This window comes from Mastigoproctus giganteus, chromosome 6 (assembly GCF_048544385.1).
Source record: "Mastigoproctus giganteus isolate SK-2022 chromosome 6, ASM4854438v1, whole genome shotgun sequence".
NCBI lineage: Eukaryota > Metazoa > Arthropoda > Arachnida > Uropygi > Thelyphonidae > Mastigoproctus > Mastigoproctus giganteus.
In genome coordinates this window covers 188,645,403-188,666,586 of record NC_143580.1, presented here as the reverse complement: position 1 = coordinate 188,666,586, position 21,184 = coordinate 188,645,403, and the positions used below count along the sequence as shown (strand labels likewise).

Below are 21,184 nucleotides of genomic sequence, written 5' to 3'. Positions count from 1 at the left end.
TTGCCTGCGGCAGTCATAGGGTCAGTATGGGATCCTCTGTCAAATGTTAAATGTTCACCTAAAGAAGTTTCATTTAACTTCCTCTATGCATGCTTGACACACACACAATTTTTTTTTATGTTTGCCTTATGAGTTTTTAAAATTTATGAAAAGGAGAGAAAGAGATTAATTTCAAGAAAGGTAAGCTTAACTACCTGTTTTTTTTTTCAAGAAAGATTGGCTAAAAAGCTATTTTTAGTTTTAAAAAGGGAAAAAAACTACTCTTGCACATACCATACCTCATTAGTACCTTGTATAGTGGAAATTTGTGTTAAGACTTTTAGGCCTACTGGGATAAGGTAAAAAAAATAGGAAATTAAAAAAAAAAAAAAAGGAAAAATGAAGTTTCCTCTACCTACACTACTGACTTGCATTAGAGTTGATATCCTTTGTAGGGAGGGGGAACCATACAAAGAGTAGGTTAATAAGTTGGCAAAAATAAATAGATCCACAGAAAAATATCATTCTCTACTTAAGAGCATTGACAATTATTATTGGATTATTATATCTACAACTTACTGATCATGCTAACGTACTGTGAACTGTAGATATAATAATTTTTATTTAAGAGTTCCTCCAGGGTAAAAAAAGATTGAGAAAGGCTGCTCTAGAGCATGCCAGCAGTAGAAAGATAAAAAAGGAAATCCAAAAACTAAAAATAGCTGAATATCTCCTATCAAGAGGCCACAAAATGCATCCAACCAATAAGTAGCAGGAAGCATTCATACTTCCAGAAGCTTTTTGTGAAGTGCACCGTCAGTACACAAATTGAGATGACTATACCACCAAGACAGTCATTAGCATTAAGGTATAAGGTATGTTCGTGTCGGACGGCACCTGGGATTTCTCCCATCTCCCCGTGTGTTTCGCTGTATCGAGGACAGTACACTGTCAAGCCAGAGACTTGAAAGTGTGTGGGCCATGTCTGTGCAGTGTGATATGTCGTGCCCATTGTTTATCCGGCTTATTGGCCGCCAGGCCCCTAGTGGGGGCCTAACGTTGCCCATACCCTGCCACGTGGAGGCTAGCCGGGTGTATCCAGTATCACAACGAATTGCTCTGGCAGGTCCTGCCACCTAGTTTCCTGGGATTTCAGTGGCTAGGACCTATTAAAAAAAAAAAAAAAAAAATTGTGTTCGACATTAATGCTTAATGGGATTGCTGTTAGGAAATCACTGTTTGGGGTTGAACGCTAAAGAGATGTGTTAAAAGCCAAATAGGTCGGGCAAAATTTTGATGTTATTAAATTTAGACATGTGAGGCTATACACTAGCTAATAGTGTTAGTTGTCTTAGAGATTTACAGGAAACTGGTAGAATTTAGATGTTGATTAGAATTTGGCGGCATTGTTAAGGGTGTACTTCGGTTGATTTAGTTAGAGAGGGAGGGAGACTGAAGACTGGGGGGAAAACAGATAGAAGAATAGGGATGATAGAGTAGGCATCCCCAAAGAGGTCAGTGGAGACGAGCCCCACCAGGCGAAGTGTGAGGGGTAGGCAGGGAGGAGAGGAGACAGAGATCCGTCTCCTCCCTCCCCTGCCTGGGGATGGGGTTTTAAAGGGAACCAGGTTAGAGTACCCAGTCATTACCATTAGTAGAGGCATATGATGCAAGAAAGCAAGCATTCAGCTTTCTGAATGCTTTCTTGCATCATATGCCTGAAATTTGCAGCATCAGCCAAAAAAAAAAAAAAAAAATCCCATTTCACCCACCCATTTACTCCAAAAGTTAGTCCAGTTGTTCCTTGAATTTATTTACGCTATCAACTTCCACAACAACAGATGGAAGTATTTTCCAGCAATCAACTGCCTGTTTGCTGGCTAAAGACAAATTTCCACACATCTATTCTACAACTGTCTTTCCTCAATTTGAGTTTATGGCCTCTCAGGTTCGTAATCTGAGCAAGAGGAAGAATCCCCATCAGTATTGAGCATGCTCAAACCATTCAAGGCCTTATACACCTCAATCAGATCACTTTGCAGGTGTCTGGTGTCCAGACGCTGCAATTTGCAGAACTTTCTTTGTAAGAGCCCCACTTCCTTCTCTTCACCAAAAGATTCTCCACTACATTGAGAGTAGTACCACACACTTGGTACATTTCTCTAGGCTTACTGCTGCCCACATGCAGTACTTTGCATTTGTCAATATTAAACTTCAGTTGCCACTTTTCAGCCCATCTGCTGAATTTTTTTAGATCATCTTGCAGTAACATACTGTCATTAACATCCATGCCAACCTATGTGTTATTTGCAAACTTCGACATTAAGCATGATATACCTTAATCAATATCATTGATAGATATCCAAAACAACAATGGGCCCATCACTGAACCCTGGGGGCCTCCACTAATAGCATTGGTTCACAAAGAGCAATGTGCATTGATTACCACTCTCTGTTTTCTCCCACTGAACCATCCCTTTATCCATAGCAGCAACTTGCCCTTAATGCCATACTGCTCCAATTTGTACAGTAGTCTTCCCTGTGCAACAGTATCAAAATTTCCTAAAATCCAAATATACGATATAAATTTATTTTTTGCATCCAGTTCCTTTTTTGACTGTGTCGTAGTATTCAATCAAATTAGCCAGACAAGACTTTCCCTTAACAAACCCATGCTGAGTGTGTAATGTAACTGCAGTCTTGTCTAGATTATCCTGTAGTGCTTCTTTAAACAGTGATTCCGTTATTTTCCCCTTAACAGAAGTTAAACTAACAGGTCTGTAATTACTTGTGTTGATCCCCCCCTTCATGAATTGGGGATACATTTGCACATCTCCAGTCCGTGGACTGGAGATGTGCAAGAAATCCCCGAGTCTAAGGATGCTCTCATAATTAATTCTAAGGGTTTGCTTACCTCCTTGAATATACAGTCAGTCCTCGTATAGCACGATAGTTGTGTTCCTAGAAACCCTCGTGCAATGCAAAATCGTGCAATAAAAACAACAGGCCCTATGGAAAAAGTAGGGTTATGTGCCGACCACCCAAGATTGAACACATTTGTAACCAAAACATTACCAAATAAATAATCCGGTAATTTTAATCGTTATAAAATTTAATCGTTATTAAAATACGTAATAAAAAATATTATAATTTTTAAAATATTTATTATTATTATTATAATATAAATAATAAAAAATACGTATTTTTTACGAATAAAATGCTTACGTATTTTATTACGACTATTACGTAATAAAATATTGCTAATGTTTTTGCTTCTGTCGTAAGCAAACTTGTTTTTTGTTTGATTTTGTATCCAAACAGATGACAGCCGTTCCATCTCATCCAATTCTTTGTGTCCTAATCTAATGGATTTTAATTACACTTTGAGTTGTTCCTACTATGAAAGTTGTTTCTATTTTCTCTGCATTCTTTGTAATTCTCGGCATTGCCTCATTTAGGTCTGTAACACGTGCAATATCACAAGGTCTTTCATTTCGCTCAAAGCGTTTCACAATTTCATATTTTTCCTCTATCGACAGAGGCGGACTGGCCATAAGCCTTACTGGGGAAATCCCGGTGGGCCGGAGGCCAGTGTGATTTTGACCATAAACCATAGTATGAGGCCACTCTAAATTTTCCCGGGTAAGAATTTTTGACCCAGTCCGTCTCTGTTTATCGATATTGCTTTTCTTTTTCTCTCTGAATCTGCAGTGTCTTCACCAGGACGCTTCCTTTTCACACCTTTTAATTAAGAATTTTACTAATTTTTAGGGAATAAAGGAACTGCGATTCCAAAAACCACAATTACAAAACGAGGAGACACGCTTGATACACATACACAAAGGCGCACGTGTAGCAACTGAATAAACAACACCGTAACGGTAGAGATACACTACTAACACCTCACATTTCTAGGGGTTACTACCATAAAACAGTAAAAACAATTTCCAGTTGCGTTTCTGCTATTGAAAAAATCTGTTATAAACTGGTAGTAAACTCAATCTAATTGCATTTGCGATTATACCAATAGCTGGAATTGTGTTGGTTTTTACGTTATTATGGTGAAATGTGTTTCCCCTTCACTGATGTAAAAAACATAAATACATTTTCAGAAACTTCTCTTCATTCCTATCGTGTTGCATTTGGTTGGAGTGATTCTGCGTTCGACTGCCATTTCTTGTAAACACCAAGGCGAATCGTGCATAAGCGAATTCGGTTCGTGTTATATAAGATATCGTTCCCCTATTTATAAATCGTCTATGATCGAATTCGTGTAGTGTAAACACGTGTTATACGAGGACTGGCTGTAATTGGATAAATCCCATCCACCACAGGTGCCTTTCTTACATTTAACTTCAATTTCTCCTCCACTTTTCTCTCAGTTATTACAAAATAATTTAGTTCCCTGTTAGAGTTTGATAAGCTTTTGGTGTCCACTTCCCTACAGACTTCTTGTGTAAATGTAGATGCAAAATACTCATTCAGTTTGTCAGCTACCTCAGCTGGATCATCAACAATCAAACTGCCGATATAGAGTAGTAGTAGTAGTGGCATGTGATGCAAGAAAGCAAATGTATGAGCTTATGCAGCATAAGCCAAAAAAAAAAAAATCACACCATTCCCTCCAAATGCCTGTCCAGTTCCTCCTTAAATTTATTCAACCTATCAACTTCCACAACGACAGATGGAAGTTTGTTCCAGCAATTAACCACCCGCTGGCTAAAGGCAAATTTCTGCACATCTAATCTACATCTGTCTTTTCTTAATTTGAATTTATGCCCCCTTAGGTTCGTAATCTGAACAAGTGGAAGGATCCCATCAGAATTCAGCGTGCTCAACCCACTCAAGGCCTTATATACCTCAATCAGATCACCGCGCAGGTGCCTAGTCTCCAGCCACTGCAATTTGCTGAACTTAAGCTTCTCTTGGTAAGAGGATCCCTTCATTCCCCTCACCAATCTTGTTGCCCTTCTCTGTACATGCTCAAGTAAATCTACATCCTTCCTAAAATGAGGCCTCCAGACCTGTACGCAGTACTCAAGGTGTGGCCTGACCATTGCCTTATACAGAGGGATAATCACCTCCTTTTCCCTGCTAGCAAAATTCCTATATATCATTGACAAAACCCCATGACCTGCCCTGGCAGCCTGTCTGCATTGCTCATATCTGCCTGCACAATTACTCCCAGGTCTTTTTCATTTTCTACCACCTTAAGTGTAGTACCACACAGTTGGTACGTTTCTCTTGGGTTACTTCTACCCATATGCAGTACTTTGCATTTGTCAAGGTTAAACTACAGTTGCCACTTCTTAGCCCATATGCCCAAATTATCTAGATCCTGTTGCAGTAGCACACTGCCATTACTGTCATTTACAACCCTGCTAACCTTTGTATCATCTGCAAACTTCGACATTAAGCCTGATATACCTTCATCAATATCATTGATAAATATACAAAACAACAGTGGACCTAACACTGAACCCTTTGGGACTCCACTAATAACATTAGTCCAAGAAGAGCAGCACCCATTGATTACCACCCTCTGTCTTCTAGCACTTAACCATCCTTTTATCCATTGTAGCAACTTACCCTTAATACCATTCTGCTCCAATCTGTACAATAGTCTTCCATGCGCAACAGTGTCAAAAGCTTTCCTGAAATCCAAATATATGATATCAAAATTATTTTTCGCATCCAGTTCCTTTGTAACCACACCATAATATCCTATCAAATTTGTCAGACAAGACAAGACTAACAAACCCATGCCGTGTCTGAATTATTGCCTGTAGTCTTGTCTAGATGATCCTGCAATGCATCTTTAACCAGCGACTCCATTATTTTACCCGGAACAGAAGTTAAACTAACTGGTCCAACCTGATTCACCCCCCTTCCTTCTTGCATCCTTTGCCAAAGATTTTTCATAATCTGCCTTCGCTTGCCTAATCTCCTTTGTGACTTGATTACAGACTAGCTGATATCTGTCATAGGGGTCTGTGTCACTTGATAATTTAAATGCATCCGATGCATTTTTCATTTCTGTCACGAGTCTCGTTATTAGTTCATCTGACATCCATTTAGGCCTAAATCTTGAACAGTATTTCTTAGTTGGTATGAAAAGCCTAGTAACTTCCAAGATTTATTCCATGAATGCTTCCTGTTTAGAATTTGCTGTTGGTAACATCATCAGTTGGTCCCACTGTATAGAATTTAAAAACTGTCTGAGACCACCATAGTCACCTTTACAAACACAAAAACCCTTTCCTTTATCCCTAATGGTACTCATTTACTCTATTTCTAGCTATTTCCTGCGGTCACAAAAGCCCACCCAAAAATGCAGTCAGCTGCCACTCCTATATCTCTACCTCCTAGTGCTCGGCCAATAACAAAACCAAGTGGTTAAAGAAAAACCACAAACATCAGAAGAGCTATCTGCAATGTGCGGTCACAAAAGCCCACCCAAAAAATGCAGTCAGCTGCCACTCCTATAACTCTACCTCCTAGTGCTCCACCACTTCCAAAACCAAGTGGTAAAGAAAAGCCACAAACATCGGAAGAGCTAACTGCAATACAAGAAACATTGGATGTAGAGTTTAAGGAGGTACCGGATGACTCATTCCTGGAACTGTCAGAAGGAGAAGATGAAGAAGACACAGGTTACAGAAGAAGAGAACACAGGTCAATGTCCTTTTCGTTCCAAAGAAAGATAAAGCCAAGACTGAGAAAACCAAACCCTCAGCTCTTTAGAAGCCATTTAAAGCCGAATGAGGTCCCTTGTTTGTGTAACTGTTCAGTTATTCACAAAGACAGAGTTGGGGATGGATTTGCCTGCGGAGGAGTTACTATTCTTCTGGATAATGACCCTCCCCCCCCTTTCAGCTAGGCGCCTCCGTAGCCAGGTGGGAAGGAGCAGCAGTGCGTAGCACACGCTTCTTGATTAGACCGGGGTTCGAGCCCGTCACCACCAAATATGGAGGATGCGGAAAGGTCAGGGAATGACCACCGCATATCCCGGAGCAATATGGCCTTAGTTGCTAATGCTCCTAAAAACCAAAACAACAACAACCTTTCAGCTACGCTACTTACCACCAACTTTTTTTTTTTTTTTATTGAAAATCCCAAACACGAGGTATTAGAACCTACAATACTTAATACTGTGTTTGGGTTGGAGGTTGAGAGGATGAAAGAAGATATTTGTTGACATTAGACTTGAACTTCTGTAGACTAATTTTCAGGAAATATATATGAAGGAAGGTTGTTCCAGAAAATGGCAGTTGAATGAATAAACAAGGAAGATGAAAAGTTGGTTCTGTGAGTTTGAAGTTGGACAGTAAATGGATGTTGGCTGGTGGCGGCACGTGTTCGGACTGTTTTGAAAGAGAGAGTCGGAATTATGGAAGCTAATTCAGAAGAACAGTGCCCATGGAATTATCTGTAGAAAAGGCATGTAGAAGAAACAGTATGTCTATGAGACAGCGAGTGGAGAGACTCTTTTAGAGATGAGTCATTAATTAACCTAACTGCCTTCTGAATTTTATCTAGAAGCCTGAGAGAGGTTTTGGGGGCACTGCCTCAGATGTGTGAACAATATTCCATGGTAGTGAAGATTTGTGATTTGTACAGAGTGAACAGCTGTTTGGAAGAAAAGTAAAGGCGAGAGCAAAAGAGAAAACCAAGTTTTTTAGTTGCAGAGGAAGCAATATTTGTAATGTGCTTGTGCCAAGAGAGATTACAAGTCAGGGTAATCCCCAAAAGAGATATATCATTTTGCCTAGAAATTAGAGTGTCACCAAAGATACTTATCTTAAGTATAGGAGCAGAAGAATCCTTTTTGCGAGATATAAGACAAGACTGAGCTTTAGAAGGATTGAAATAAACTAAGTTGTCTTTGCCCCACTGGAGAATTACCTGGAGATCAGCATTTAAGGAATTGGCAGTGGATATTTGAGAAGTTGAAGCTGATTGAGGAGTGCAAGGTTTCTCAAACTGGAAAGTGGAATTCAATGTGCTATCATCAGCAAAACTATGGATAGGATTTCCAGTCAATAGAAGAAGAAGGTCATTAATATACAAGAGGAAAAGAATGGGGGAAATAACTGAACCTTGTGGGACACTAGCATTAGTGGAGAAGTTAGAAGGCAGAGAGCCATCTACTATCACCCTCATTGAGTGATCAGAGAGAAAATTGGATGACAATTGGAAGCTTGTTTAGAAGACCTTTATGCCAAACATGATCGAAAGCCTTTGAGATGTCAAGAACAACTGCTTGTGTTTCACTGAACTTCTCCATTGAATTTGCCCATAAATGGGTAACATAAACCAGAATATCACCCGTAGATCAACACTGACAGAATCCATTCTGGTGATTGTTGATCAGACAGAGGGTTTCTAGGTAGTTTAAGAGTTGGCGGATAATTGATTTCTCCATTACTTTAGAAAGAATAGAAGTAATTGCAATGGGACGATAATTGGATGGGAGGGATTTGTCACCCTTTTTAGGAACTGGCTAGATATGAAGGATTGAAATAAACTAAGTTGTCTTTGCCCCACTGGAGAATTACCTGGAGATCGGCATTTAAGGAATTGTTAGTGGATATTTGAGAAATATCCACTACAAAGCAGAAGGAAAAACACCTTTGGAATAAGAAAGTGAAAAAAGGCGGCAAAGAACAGGAGTAAGTTCAGGAGCACAGGTTTTGAGAACAACTGGAGAAATACCATCAGGACCTGGAGCTTTCTGAGCATCAAGTTTCGTCAAAATCCTTCTGACATCCTTTTGACAGAAGACTACAGGAGGCATTGAATGGAGCATGTTGTGAATGGTGGGAGGTGTTTTGCCAAAATGATTAATACATGAGTTGGAAGAAAAATGGGATGCTAGCAGGTCAGCTTTATCCTTGGCTGAAGTGACAACAGAATCATTCGGTTTTGACAGAGGTAGGAGCAGAGATGGGCAAAAGTTGCAGCCAATAGCTTTGACAAGAGACCAGAATGCTTGGCTACCATTAGGGCAAGAAGCAAGTTTCCTACTCTTAGCCTGTTCAAAATCAGTCCAAATCTAGTTTGGATTGATTAATAACTGCTTTACAATTGTTGCGAGCTTTGGTGTAGGCAGAAAATGAAACTGAAGAATTGAGAATCAGCCAATTATGATATGCAACATTCCTCTCTTGACGTTTATTGGAAAACCAAGGTTTAGATAAAGGACGAGATTTTAAAGTGGAGGGTGGAATAAAGGATTCCATTCCTACAAGAATAATTTCACCAATACGATCTGAACAAATGTTGATATAAGAAATTTTGAAACAGTAATCCGACCAAGCAAAAGAAGAAAAGAAATTTCGCATGTCATCCCATTTTGCATTCTTGTAATGCCAAACAAAATGAAGTTGGGAATAGCCATGAGATAAAGGTTCCATTGGAGAAGAGACAATCACCAAGTTGTGATCTGAAGTGCCTAAAGGACCTGTCACTTCGACCGTGTACTTAAAATGGTTGTTTGTGAGAAAAAGTTCAAGCGTGTTGGCTGCATGGTTAGGATTGTCTGGTATTCTTGTAGGTAAATGAACAATTTGTGCGAAGTCATTAGTAATTGCAAAAGCCTGAGCATCTCGACCAGCTGGGTTGGTGTGACTAGAAAATGGAAGCCAGCTGGAGTTGTGAACATTAAAATCACCAAGGAAAATTACCTCACTGTTAGGAAAGTTGGACTGGAGAAAGTCAAGTTGCAAAGAGATGAATTTAAAGAGCTCCAAGTGATTAGTGGAGTTGGGAGAACAATAGAGACAACAGATGAATTTGACAGAATGAGGTAGAGAGATTTTAATCCAGTGAAGATTGAAAAGAGGAGATTCCAAATTGCCAAGTTTCTGACAGGGAATATCAGAATGGACACATACACAAGCACCACCTTTGAGGCGAAATGAATCGTACAGCGAATAATATGGACAACTGAGATGAGCAGTAGTTGAATCAACCGATTACTGAGATTCTATCAGAAAAAGTACATGGGGTTTGGCAGACTGCAAGTGGCAATGGACATCGTTGAGATTAGAACTATGACCACGTATATTTGTGAAATGAACTAGGAAATGTTTGGGAGGTCTGCTCAGGAACTGTAGAGAGGAAGTTGTTCTAGCTCGCCTCTGCATAGGACTTATGTATGCATTCCTGCTGAGGGCAGATGACTCATATGTGTGAGAATTGTGACCCCTTTTTAACAAACTGTCATATTTTAACTGAGTGTCTACGTTTTAGATAGTAACACGTTTTATATTTTACCGCTTTTAGTTATCTGGCTGAGCCTTATGCACTCAGTTAAATGTAAGGCTATTTAAAATCACTTTAGCCTTTTAGGTATTTAAAATCACCAAACCTTTTTAGTGATTTTAAATAGCTAAAAAAAAAACATAGTGACCTAATTCGTTAAGTTACTGAAAGTTTATATTTTTTCGTTTTATGGGGCCTGGTTTTGGCATATTATAGCCTTAGCCGCTAATGTGCCGATAAAATCCAAATCAACCAACATTCTGTTTGTGCTGTATGCCTTTTCTATATATACTTCCATGTTCTTTGGCACTGTACTTCTGAATGGGCTTCTATAATTAATTCCCATTCTCTCTCTCTCAATTCCAAACCAGTCTGAACACTCGAACTGGTTTGGAAGAGAGATATTTGGGCAGTAAAAGGATGCTACAACCAGTCGTCAGCATCCTTTTACTGGGTTTGAGCCCCATGACCACCAAGTATGGAGGATCCGGAAAGGTCAGGGAATGACCATCGCATATCCCCAGAGAAATATGGCCTTAGTTGCTAATGCTCCTAAAAACCAAATAACAAACAAACAAGCATCCTTTTACTGTCCAACTTCAAACTCACAGAACCAACTTTTCTTCTTTTTCATTTATTCCTTCCATTTTCTGGAACAGCCTCCCTTCACACGTTTCCTAAAAGTTACAATATACAGAAATTCAAATCTATTGTCAACAAACTTCTTTTATCTTGTCAACCTTCAATCCCATGTGTGGTACTAAGTATTATAGGTTCTTGTTCTTGTTGTCCAAATGATTCATTACTCACTTGTTTTATTTCATTGTCATCATAGTTTGTTTACAAATACAATGTAAATAAGAAAACAGCATACTTATAAACAGAAAAAAATTTTTACAAGCAAGCAAACCAGCAGTTCTGGCATAAAAAATCTTGTACAAGAAAAGTATTGTATGAGCGAGAGCCAAATCTCTCTGTTTTGTTGCTATTTGGAAAATGTCAGGAGATAGTAGTGCAGGATTTTGCTGATGTACTGCCAGAATTGAATTTTGGGTCTCCTTTAATTCCTACGGCCGTTAGTTGGTTTATAGAGAGAAGGCAGAATAAAGTGAGCTGTTGGTGGATATCTAAGTTGGTATCCAAGCCATCTCAGTTGACTTTTTTGGAGAGTCGTCACTAAAGGTTCCTGAAGATATTCTTCTAAGATTGTTGCATTAGTAAAATGGTCCCTCCAGGAGTTCTAAGACAGGAGGTGCCAAAACTATTGACGACGTTGGAAGCTTCTTTGGTATAAACATTCTAGATTTGTGCACCAGGTTTGCTTTATTTATAAAGTGATTATTCACACAAGGGAAAATTTATTCAGAGATGAGATAATCTTAAAAGAGAGCCAGATTAACCTGAACCAGTGTGATAACAAGAAAGTAGATGTAGTTATACTTTTCAGTGGTATTCACCTGCCAATGAACAGTTTCATATGGCAAAGAATGTGTTCCTAAGCTTTCCTTCAATATTTGTCACTCTCTGAATACATGCTAGTGTCACATATAACAGAAGTTCATGCATGCAAACCGCTACATGCCAGTGTTGTTACACAGGAAACTTTTGAAATGTCCCACTTTCATGTGAAAGTATAACGTATTCCTTATTTAAATATCAGAGTCAGTTATATGAATCTCAAAAATAAAACAACAACAAAAAAAAAAAGATGCACTATATTTTTATGCAGCTATTATAGTGATTTTTCTTTCTGCAAGGAGAAGAAAAGAAAATATGAACCTCCAGTTCCAACTCGTGTAGGAAAGAGAAAAAGAAGGCAGAAAGGTCCTGAAGCAGCTAGTAAATTGCCACAGGGTAGGTGGGTTTTTTGTTCTTTCAAAAATAGGTGTTACTTATAACCATGTTTAACATAAAGTCAATTGATTACTTGTTAGAGTTTAATTTACTTACTTTCCCATGATTGAAATACAGTAGAAAACTGGTTATCTGGATAACAGTTTTTCAATTTTTTTCCTCCTGATTTCACTCAAAGAAATTGACACCTTTATTGTTTAACTTAAGAAACTAAACTACCATATGAATATATGAAATCATGTTTCTACTTAGATAAATGAATAAAGCAAGGAAGAGTTAATTTAGTTAGTTAGTTAGCCAGCAGGTGGTTAATTGCTGGAACAAACTTCCATCTGTTGTTGTGCAAGTTGATAGGTTAAATAAATTTAAGGAGGAACTGGACAGGCATTTGGAGGGAATGGTGTGACTTTTTTTGGCTGATGCTGCATAAGCTCATACACTTGCTTTCTTGCATCACATGCCACTACTACTACTATTTCATCCATTTAACTTTTCTATAATGCTATTTTTATTGAGATGATCCATAAAAACTTCACTTAAAAAAAAAAAAAAAAAGCTATAGATTCTCCCAATGGCGTAACTATGCCAATGCAGCCAAGGCAGCCACATTAGGGCCCATGAAATTTGGAAGAGTAATTCATTTCTCAAGACAATTAACGAGTTTCATTAATAAATGAGCAATTTTTAAAATTAAATGTAACACATTCTTATCAACCTGGCGACTGGCTGCCCAGGCTGCCCAATTAATATTAGTAATATTAGTAAATAAAAGATAGTCATAAAATATTCAGCAAAACTAGTGTCAAATAGAAATATATATCATAGTCTGATTTTATTCTACTGTTGGTGAATTTATTTTACATTTTTTGTGTGTGTGAGTGCGTACTCTGATTGTTATTGGAGAGCAATATGGTTTATTTTTCAATACACAAATTTGGTCACATAATGGTCGAGAGGGCGCTGACTCTCTTTAGAAAATACAGCTGCAAGTTACAGGCTCAGAAAAAAATGATAAGTTTTTGCTTTTTATTTACATAATTGTTATTTTATATTGTACTTAATCCGTAGTCTTATAGTTCTAATTACGCTGGTTATTTTTATTTTAATTTGTATAAACAGTTTTGGTAGATATATGTAATACTTTATAAAACCGTTATTTCATTCGAATATTGCAGGCATTGTTTTTGTATATAGTGATAGGGAATTCAAATTTTTAATTGAGGTAGTTAGGTAGCTCTAACGTATAATTATAGAAACAGTAATACGCTTCACTGTTTCTATTAGATAGCGTAGTATTGACATTTAATTTAATTTAATTTATTGATCTTATTAATTTAAAATATCATGCCCCAAACTAGAGCAGCAAAGCAACGGGCACAAAGTGGCAGGGGTGCTGTGACTCGGGGAAGAACTGCGGGGGGCGATTCTCCAATGCATCACAGCCTAAAAAAATATGCAACTTGTGAAATGTTTGCCGAACTATCTGGAACGGAACATGATATTGCCATGGGGGATGTCTTTGTGTGTGTGCGATGTAAGGAGTGTAAGGAAATCAGGCGACAACTCAGCGTTGTTATGGGCCTATATGAGAGTTTGAAGGACAGGGTGGATGCCCTCGAAAGATCTAAATTGAGGGGCCCATCAAGCTCTCAGCTGCCCACATCAACGCCAGAGCTTGCACTTGGTCATCACGCAACACAGTGGCAACCCCCAAGGCAGATTGCGCTGGTCCCAAAGGAACTAGTAGTTGTTGGTGACTCTATTGTCAGGAAAACGGGAAATATATTGTGTAAAAAGGATAGGTGGAACAGGACCAGGGTATGTCTGCCAGGGGCAAAGGTTGATGACGTTGTAGAGCAGATATCATCTTTTAAGGGTACAAAAGGTGATATAGTTGTACACGTTGGCACTAATGATATTAAGAGTAGGAGACCGGCAGAATTACTTAACAAGTACAGGTCACTGCTGAAAAAAAAGCTGCAAAGTAGGGTTGAATTTGAAAGTGTCTGCAATTCTGCCCAGACACGATAGGAGGGAGTATATGATGAGAGCCTTGTCGATCAATTCGGCCCTGGAAAGATTGTGCAAGGCTCAAGGGGTAGAATTTTTTTCAGCCTGGACTGTACTTGTTAACAGGAGAGATTGCTTGTACAGGGACGGAATACACTTAAATAGAAAGGGTGCAAGAATATTTGCTGATGCTATCGAGGCAGTGTTAGGTGGGTCGGAAAACTGATAGCTTGGGGGGATACAAGGACTAATAGTTTAACAGTAGCCGTAGGCAGAGGTGAAGGTAATTCTTGCACAACTTCTATTAGAATAAGTAGCGACCTGGAGCGAGGGGTGTTGGGGGTTTCAGGGACGGATGTCAGTCATCGTGAAACAGGTGGGTATGTGGGATGTGTTAGAGTGGCTGGGAATAGGAATAGGTGCATGTATACTTGCATGTATACCAATGCTAGAAGTATAGTAAATAAATTTGATGAATTTGAAGTGTTGGTCAAGACATCAAAGGCGGATATTGTTGGGATATCAGAGACGTGGTGTCACCCAGGTATAAGGAATGCCGAACTGGAATTTGGGGAGTACAATGTGTATAGATAGGATAGGAAGGGAGGAGGTGTTATGCTGTTAATAAAGAAAAATATAAAATCAAAAGAAGTGCATCCAGTTGATATAGATGAACAGTGCACTGTTGAGTCAGTTTGGTGTGACATAAGCACTGCGAAAGCAAAAATTAGAGGAGGAGTGTGTTATAGGCCTAATGACTCGAATGAGTACAATGAACAATTGTACAGAGAAATAGAGTGGGCTAGTAAATCGCAATGTCTTATAATGGGGGATTTTAACTTCCCAGATATTGACTGGAACTTGTGGGTTGGGCACTCACACACTAGTCAGACTTTTGTGGATTTATTGGATGATTGTTTTCTGCAGCAGCATGTTTGAGAGGCAACCAGAGAAAGTAATACTCTTGATCTGGTTATCAGCAGTGATCATTCATGTATTAGGAATTTGCAGATTAAAGAACCACTAGGTGGCAGTGATCACAGTGTACTGACGTGGGATTTACTTAAAGATTTATTTACCATCAGGGGTAAAGGAAAGGGTTTTTGCTTCCGTAAAGGCGAGTACAGTGGTCTCCGACAGTTTTTAAATTCTGTACAGTGGGATCAACTGACAATGTTACCAACAGTAAATTCTAAGTGGGAAGCATTCAAGGAATTAATCGTGGAAGCTACTAAAAGTTTCATACCTATTAAGAAATATTGTTCAAGGTTTAGGCCTAAATGATTGTCAAATGAACTAATGAGACTCGTAACAGAGAAGAAAAATGCATGGGATGCATATAAATTATCAAGCGACTCAGAAGCCTATGGCAGATATAAGTTAATCTGTAATCAGGTCACAAAGGAGGTTCGGCAGGCGAAGGCAGATTACGAGAAATCCTTGGCAAAAGATGCTAAGAAAAACAGCAAGGATTTCTTTACTTATATAAACTCTAAAAGGAAGGGGATGAATCTGATTGGTCCACTTGACATCGATGGTTCGACTGTTGATGATCCTGCTCAGATAGCAAACAAACTGAATGAGTATTTTGCATCTACATTCACACGTGAGGAATTATTAAGGTTTGAAAATGGCAGAAGGTTATCAAATTGTAGCAGGGTGCTTAATGATCTTGTAATAACTGAGAGCAAAGTGGAAGAGAAATTGTTGAAGTTAAACGTAAGAAAAGCACCTGGGGTGGATGGGATCTATCCAGTTATATTAAAGGAGGCGGCAAGGCAACTAAGCAAACCCTTAGCCATAATTATGAGAGCATCCTTGGACTCAGGGGAGGTTCCCACGGACTGGAGAAGTGCAAATATATCCCCAATTCACAAAGGGGGATCGAAGGGTGACACGAGTAATTACAGACCAGTTAGTTTAACTTCTGTTCCGGGTAAAATAATGGAGTCGCTGGTTAAAGATGCATTGCAGGATCATCTAGACAAGACTGCAGCAATAATTCAGACACAGCATGGGTTTGTTAAGGGAAAGTCTTGTCTGACAAATTTGATAGGATATTATGATGTGGTTACAAAGGAACTGGATGCAAAAAATAATTTTGATATCATATATTTGGATTTCAGGAAAGCTTTTGACACTGTTGCGCATGGAAGACTATTGTACAAATTGGAGCAGAATGGTATTAAGGGTAAGTTGCTACAATGGATAAAAGGTTGGTTAAGTGCAAGAAGACAGAGGGTGGTAATCAATGGGTGCTGCTCTTCTTGGACTAATTTTATTAGTGGAGTCCCACAGGGTTCGTTGTTAGGTCTACTGTTGTTTTGTATATTTATCAATGATATTGATGAAGGTATATCAGGCTTAATGTCGAAGTTTGCAGATGATACAAAGGTTGGCAGGGTTGTTAATGACAGTAATGGCAGTCTGCTACTGCAACAGGATCTAGATATTTTGCGCAGATGGGCTAAGAAGTGGCAACTGAAGTTTAACCTTGACAAAAGCAAAGTACTGCATATGGGTAGAAATAACTCCAGAGAAACGTACCAACTGTGTGGTACTACACTTAAGGTGGTAGAAAATGAAAAATACCTGGGAGTAATTGTGCAGTCAGATATGAAGTTCTCTGAGCAATGCAGACAGGCTGCCAGGGCAGGTCATGGGGTTTTGTCAATGATATATAGGAATTTTGCTAGCAGGGAAAAGGAGCTGATTATCCCTCTGTATAAGGCAATGGTCAGGCCACGCCTTGAGTACTGCGTACAGGTCTGGAGACCTCATTTTAGGAAGGATGTAGATTTACTTGAGCGGGTACAGAGAAGGGCAACAAGATTAAACCTCTCTTACCAAGAGAGGCTTAAGTTCTGCAAATTGCAGTGGCTGGAGACTAGGCACCTGCGCGGTGATCTGATTGAGGTATATAAGGCCTTGAATGGACTGAGCACGCTGAATTCTGATGGGATCCTTCCACTTGTTCAGATTATGAACCTAAGGGGGCATAAATTCAAAGTAAGAAAAGACAGATGTAGAATAGATGTGCGGAAATTTGCCTTTAGCCAGCGGGTGGTTAATTGCTGGAACAAACTTCCATCTGTCGTTGTGGAAGTTGATAGCTTGAATAAATTTAAGGAGGAACTGGACAGGCATTTGGAGGGAATGGTGTGATTTTTTTTTTTTTTTTGGCTGATGCTGCATAAGCTCATACATTTGCTTTCTTGCATCACATGCCACTACTACTACTGTGACCAGCCAGTGTTGTCATTTTAGTGCTAGATTTGGCTTTTTTTTTTTTGTTTATCTGAAACAAAAAACAAGGACTACGAATGAGTTATTACTATGCTAACCAGAGACACATCTAAATTGTGGGTCCTTTGATCCTTCCTTAAGTCTGTGATGTTCTGAAACTGACAGTGAATTGGGAGGAACCCTTCCTATAATTAGCATTTATCCTATGGTTGTCAAAGAGTGAATTAAACAATGACCAGGCAGAGTAAAGCACCTACTTCAGTTGCCTAAAGCATGCAGTTTTGTTAAATTTATGATTTTGAGGTTCACGTGCCATTTTCACAACAACATTCTACCCTTTTCTGTTGCTTTGTTTCTATACAGCCAACACGACCCAGACTTTGTTGCTGGCCACGAATAATACATTTTATAACCGTTTTATATGTATCTGTTGTATCTGTTTTGCTGTTTTTGTTTGTTGTGGGAAAATTTGTCACAAAGTTACTTGGAGTTACTTGGGAAATGAGAGTGGGGAAACGAAACAAAAAAAAATTCAGCCAGTCACAGATTTTCATTTGCTTTATTGGCAGATTAAAAAAGTTCTGCAGCTATCATCAAGCATCATGTATTGTTATTCTACATTTCAAGTTTTCTCAGAGCAAGAAAAACATTTTGTCGATCATTACAACCATCCTTTTCTAACTTGTGATAGAAAGGCTGAAGATGTAAGTAAATTTATTATTTTCATTAGTTTAACATCACATTGGTGATTGTCAAATGTCCAATTTTGATACTAATTTGCTACTCATTGCTTGTTTTTTTTATTTTTTTACTATTCTTTGCCATTTTGTTACAATCTGACAATGAGTTGTAATTTTGTTACTCTGGTGTCAGTAAATTTTTTTTTTTTTTTATTAAAAATTTGTTGTTGGAACATTTACAGATCAGAGAAAGATATAATGTGAATTTCAAAAAGTTATTTTTCTTGTTAGCACCTTTTTTTTTTTTTTTTTTTTAACTTTTGCACTCAGTGAACAATGAATGCATATCTCTGAATAGAGAACTATGCATTGATTTGCTTTGTGGGCAATGCAATGCCAACTTTGTAGTGATTCTGTAATAAGGGATTTTATTATTCCATATAAGTGAATTTATTATTCTATATTTAAGTGAATTTATTATTCAAATTTTCATAAGTTTACATGATGGACCATTCACAAATTATGAATGGTCTATGACTTCGTCAAACGTCTAGTTTGTGATACTAATATATGTTACTCATTTGTGTAGACAACTTTTTTTTACTATTCTTTGCATTTTGTTACAATTTGGCAGAACTATTTGTAATTTTTTTACTCTATAATATCAGTAGTTTTTTTTATTAAAAATTTGTTGCTGAATCATTTACAGATCAGAGAAAGATATAATATAAATTTTCACCAATCATTCAGAACCCTTAAACTTCCTTTCTTTGAAATTCAACTTTCTGTAGTCTAACTTTCTTAATACGGGGTGTCCCAAAAGTCGCTGCATATTTTGGTGAAACTGTGATTTTCAAATAAATTTCATTACAACTGGTATATTTATTCTTTTTTACATAAAACATAAGTATCTGTAATGTGTTAAAGATTTTATAATTTTTATTTATTTTTTAATTTTTTCTTTGCCGACCCATAATTCATGATGAATGTTCAAGAGCTAATTTTTGTTGTAACATCCTATACCAAAAAAATAAAGCTTTGTGAAGTTAGGGAAATATTTTCAATATTTCATAGTCCCGATCCTACAGACAATGCGATTCGTGCACTGGTGAATGAGTTTAAAAGAGCTGGGTCTGTGTGTGATGAAGAGATGTGGATGTGGATACCCAAGGGCAGCATGTGAAAGCATTAAATCAATTTGAGAAATGTTCAAAGAGGATCCAAAATTATCAGTTAGGAACGGATCTCAAAGACTGAACATACCGAAGACATCAGTTCACAGAAATTTGCATTCGACGCTGATGAAAAAGCCCTACTACATCCAACTGTTGCATGACTTGCATGAAGAAGATTTTCCATGTCGAGCAGTAATGTGTGCAGAATTTTTCGATCAAATCCAAAATAACAGCTTAATGCACCACATCTTGTTCAGTGATGAGATGACTTTTCGCACTTGTGGTAAAATTAATCGCCACAATTGTCATATCTGGCCTTCCCAAAAACTATCTGAGTTCATAGAATGGCAAAGAGACTCCCCTAAAGTAAATGTGTGGCTTGGGGTGACAAAGCCAAACATTTATGGACCTTACTTTTTTGCAGAAGCAACAGTTACAGGAACTGTGTACCTTGATATGCTTCAGCAGTTTCTTGAACCCCAACTTCTTGATGATAGTGTTATTTCAAGTATAGTGTTTCAGCAGGATGGGACACCATGTCATTATACTTGAACTGTCCAGGAATACCCAAACAGGTGCTTTTCGAATCGGTGAATTGGGACCTAGACCTTGGGTGGCGCGTTCCCTGGATTTAACTCCCCTGGATTTTTTAGCTCTGGGTTTCTTGAAATCATAGGTTTATTGCAAGAAGATTTATCTGATTGTAGACAATGCATTCGGGAGGCAGTACAGGAAATTAATCATGAAATGCTTGCAGATGTGTTCCGCAACGCAGCTGGGTGATTTGAAATTTGTGGGGACACTGATGGGGCACATGTGGAAAGCAATAACTAAATTCTTGACCTTTGTATGTAATAATTTTTTTTCTGTTTCAAACGTGGATATCGTATAAAAATAAACTAGTAATCATGCTTTTAAGTCATTCATCTCAAATTCACCGGATGTCATAAAAATATGCAGTGACCTTTGGGACACCCTGTATAGAGGTTGCTTTATGCTGTTTTCACTTTTCAAATTACTAGCGCATACTACCCAAAACAGATGCAGTAACTTAAACCATTTCCGCTTTAACAGTGTTGATGAAAACTTGCCATTTTTAGTTTGTGATGATTCACTTACTTTGAGTAGGTAACTTTTTTTTTTTTTTCTCTTATGAATTTTCATATGACACTATAGTGTGTAATTTTGCCCCTTTTGTGAAAATGAGCAAAAAATATATTCACTTTCGCAATCAATGGCTTAAAGACACTAAATATAAGAACTGGCTCTGCAAATTAGATGATGATTATTTAAAATGTTTTTGTAAATATTGTAAATGCGTGCTGACCAAATTAAATGATATTGAAAGGCATCGTAATACAAATGAAGCACAAGAAAGCTGAAGAGCCCTTTAGTTTTCAGCATCATCAGAGAGTATTGCCATTCAAGAAAATTGGTAATACAGAAGGTGCAAAGGCAGAAAGTAGCATAGCATTTTTCTTAGTAGTGCATTAAGGGTAGTTAATCATTTGAGTGACCTTTGTAAATTTTGTTTTTTAGACAGCAGGGAATGCAAGGAATTCAAACTGCAAAGAACAAAATGTACTTCAATAATATGCAATGCTATAACACCACTTTTCATTGTTGATTTTAAATTTGATTTAGGAAATAGAAACTTTAGTTTAATTATTGATGAAAGTAATGACATTAGCGTTATAAAAATGTTGGGAATTGTAATACGATACTATTCTAATTTCAAGAATCGATTTGTGGTAACTTTTCTTGACCTAATTCAACTTAAAGAATGCATTGCAGAAGAAATATGCAAATCTTTGAAAACATCGCTAAGAAATAATGGATTAGAGTGCACAGACTTATTGCACTTGTACTGATAATGCATCCATAATGATTGGTATTAACAATGTTGTGTATAGGAAATTAAAAGCTGAGATTCCTTATCTGTTTCTTATCAAGTGTGTATGTCATTCACTCCTA

The 21,184-nt window shown here is 37.9% G+C and overlaps 1 protein-coding gene across 3 annotated transcripts in view; it reads left to right on the top strand.

Moving 5' to 3' along the window:
* Positions 1-21,184, top strand: part of Rpt2 (26S proteasome regulatory subunit Rpt2) — a 213,944-nt gene that overhangs the window by 34,684 nt on the left and 158,076 nt on the right. Inside the window, exon 3 of one of the 3 annotated variants that reach the window (XM_090376630.1) lies at positions 12,009-12,099. In XM_090376630.1, coding sequence (XP_090232756.1) covers positions 12,009-12,099 — 91 coding nt within the window. Of the gene's footprint in view, positions 1-12,002; positions 12,100-21,184 lie in introns of all 3 variants that reach the window. The other 2 variants (XM_090376629.1, XM_090376628.1) reach the window with 2 other exon arrangements.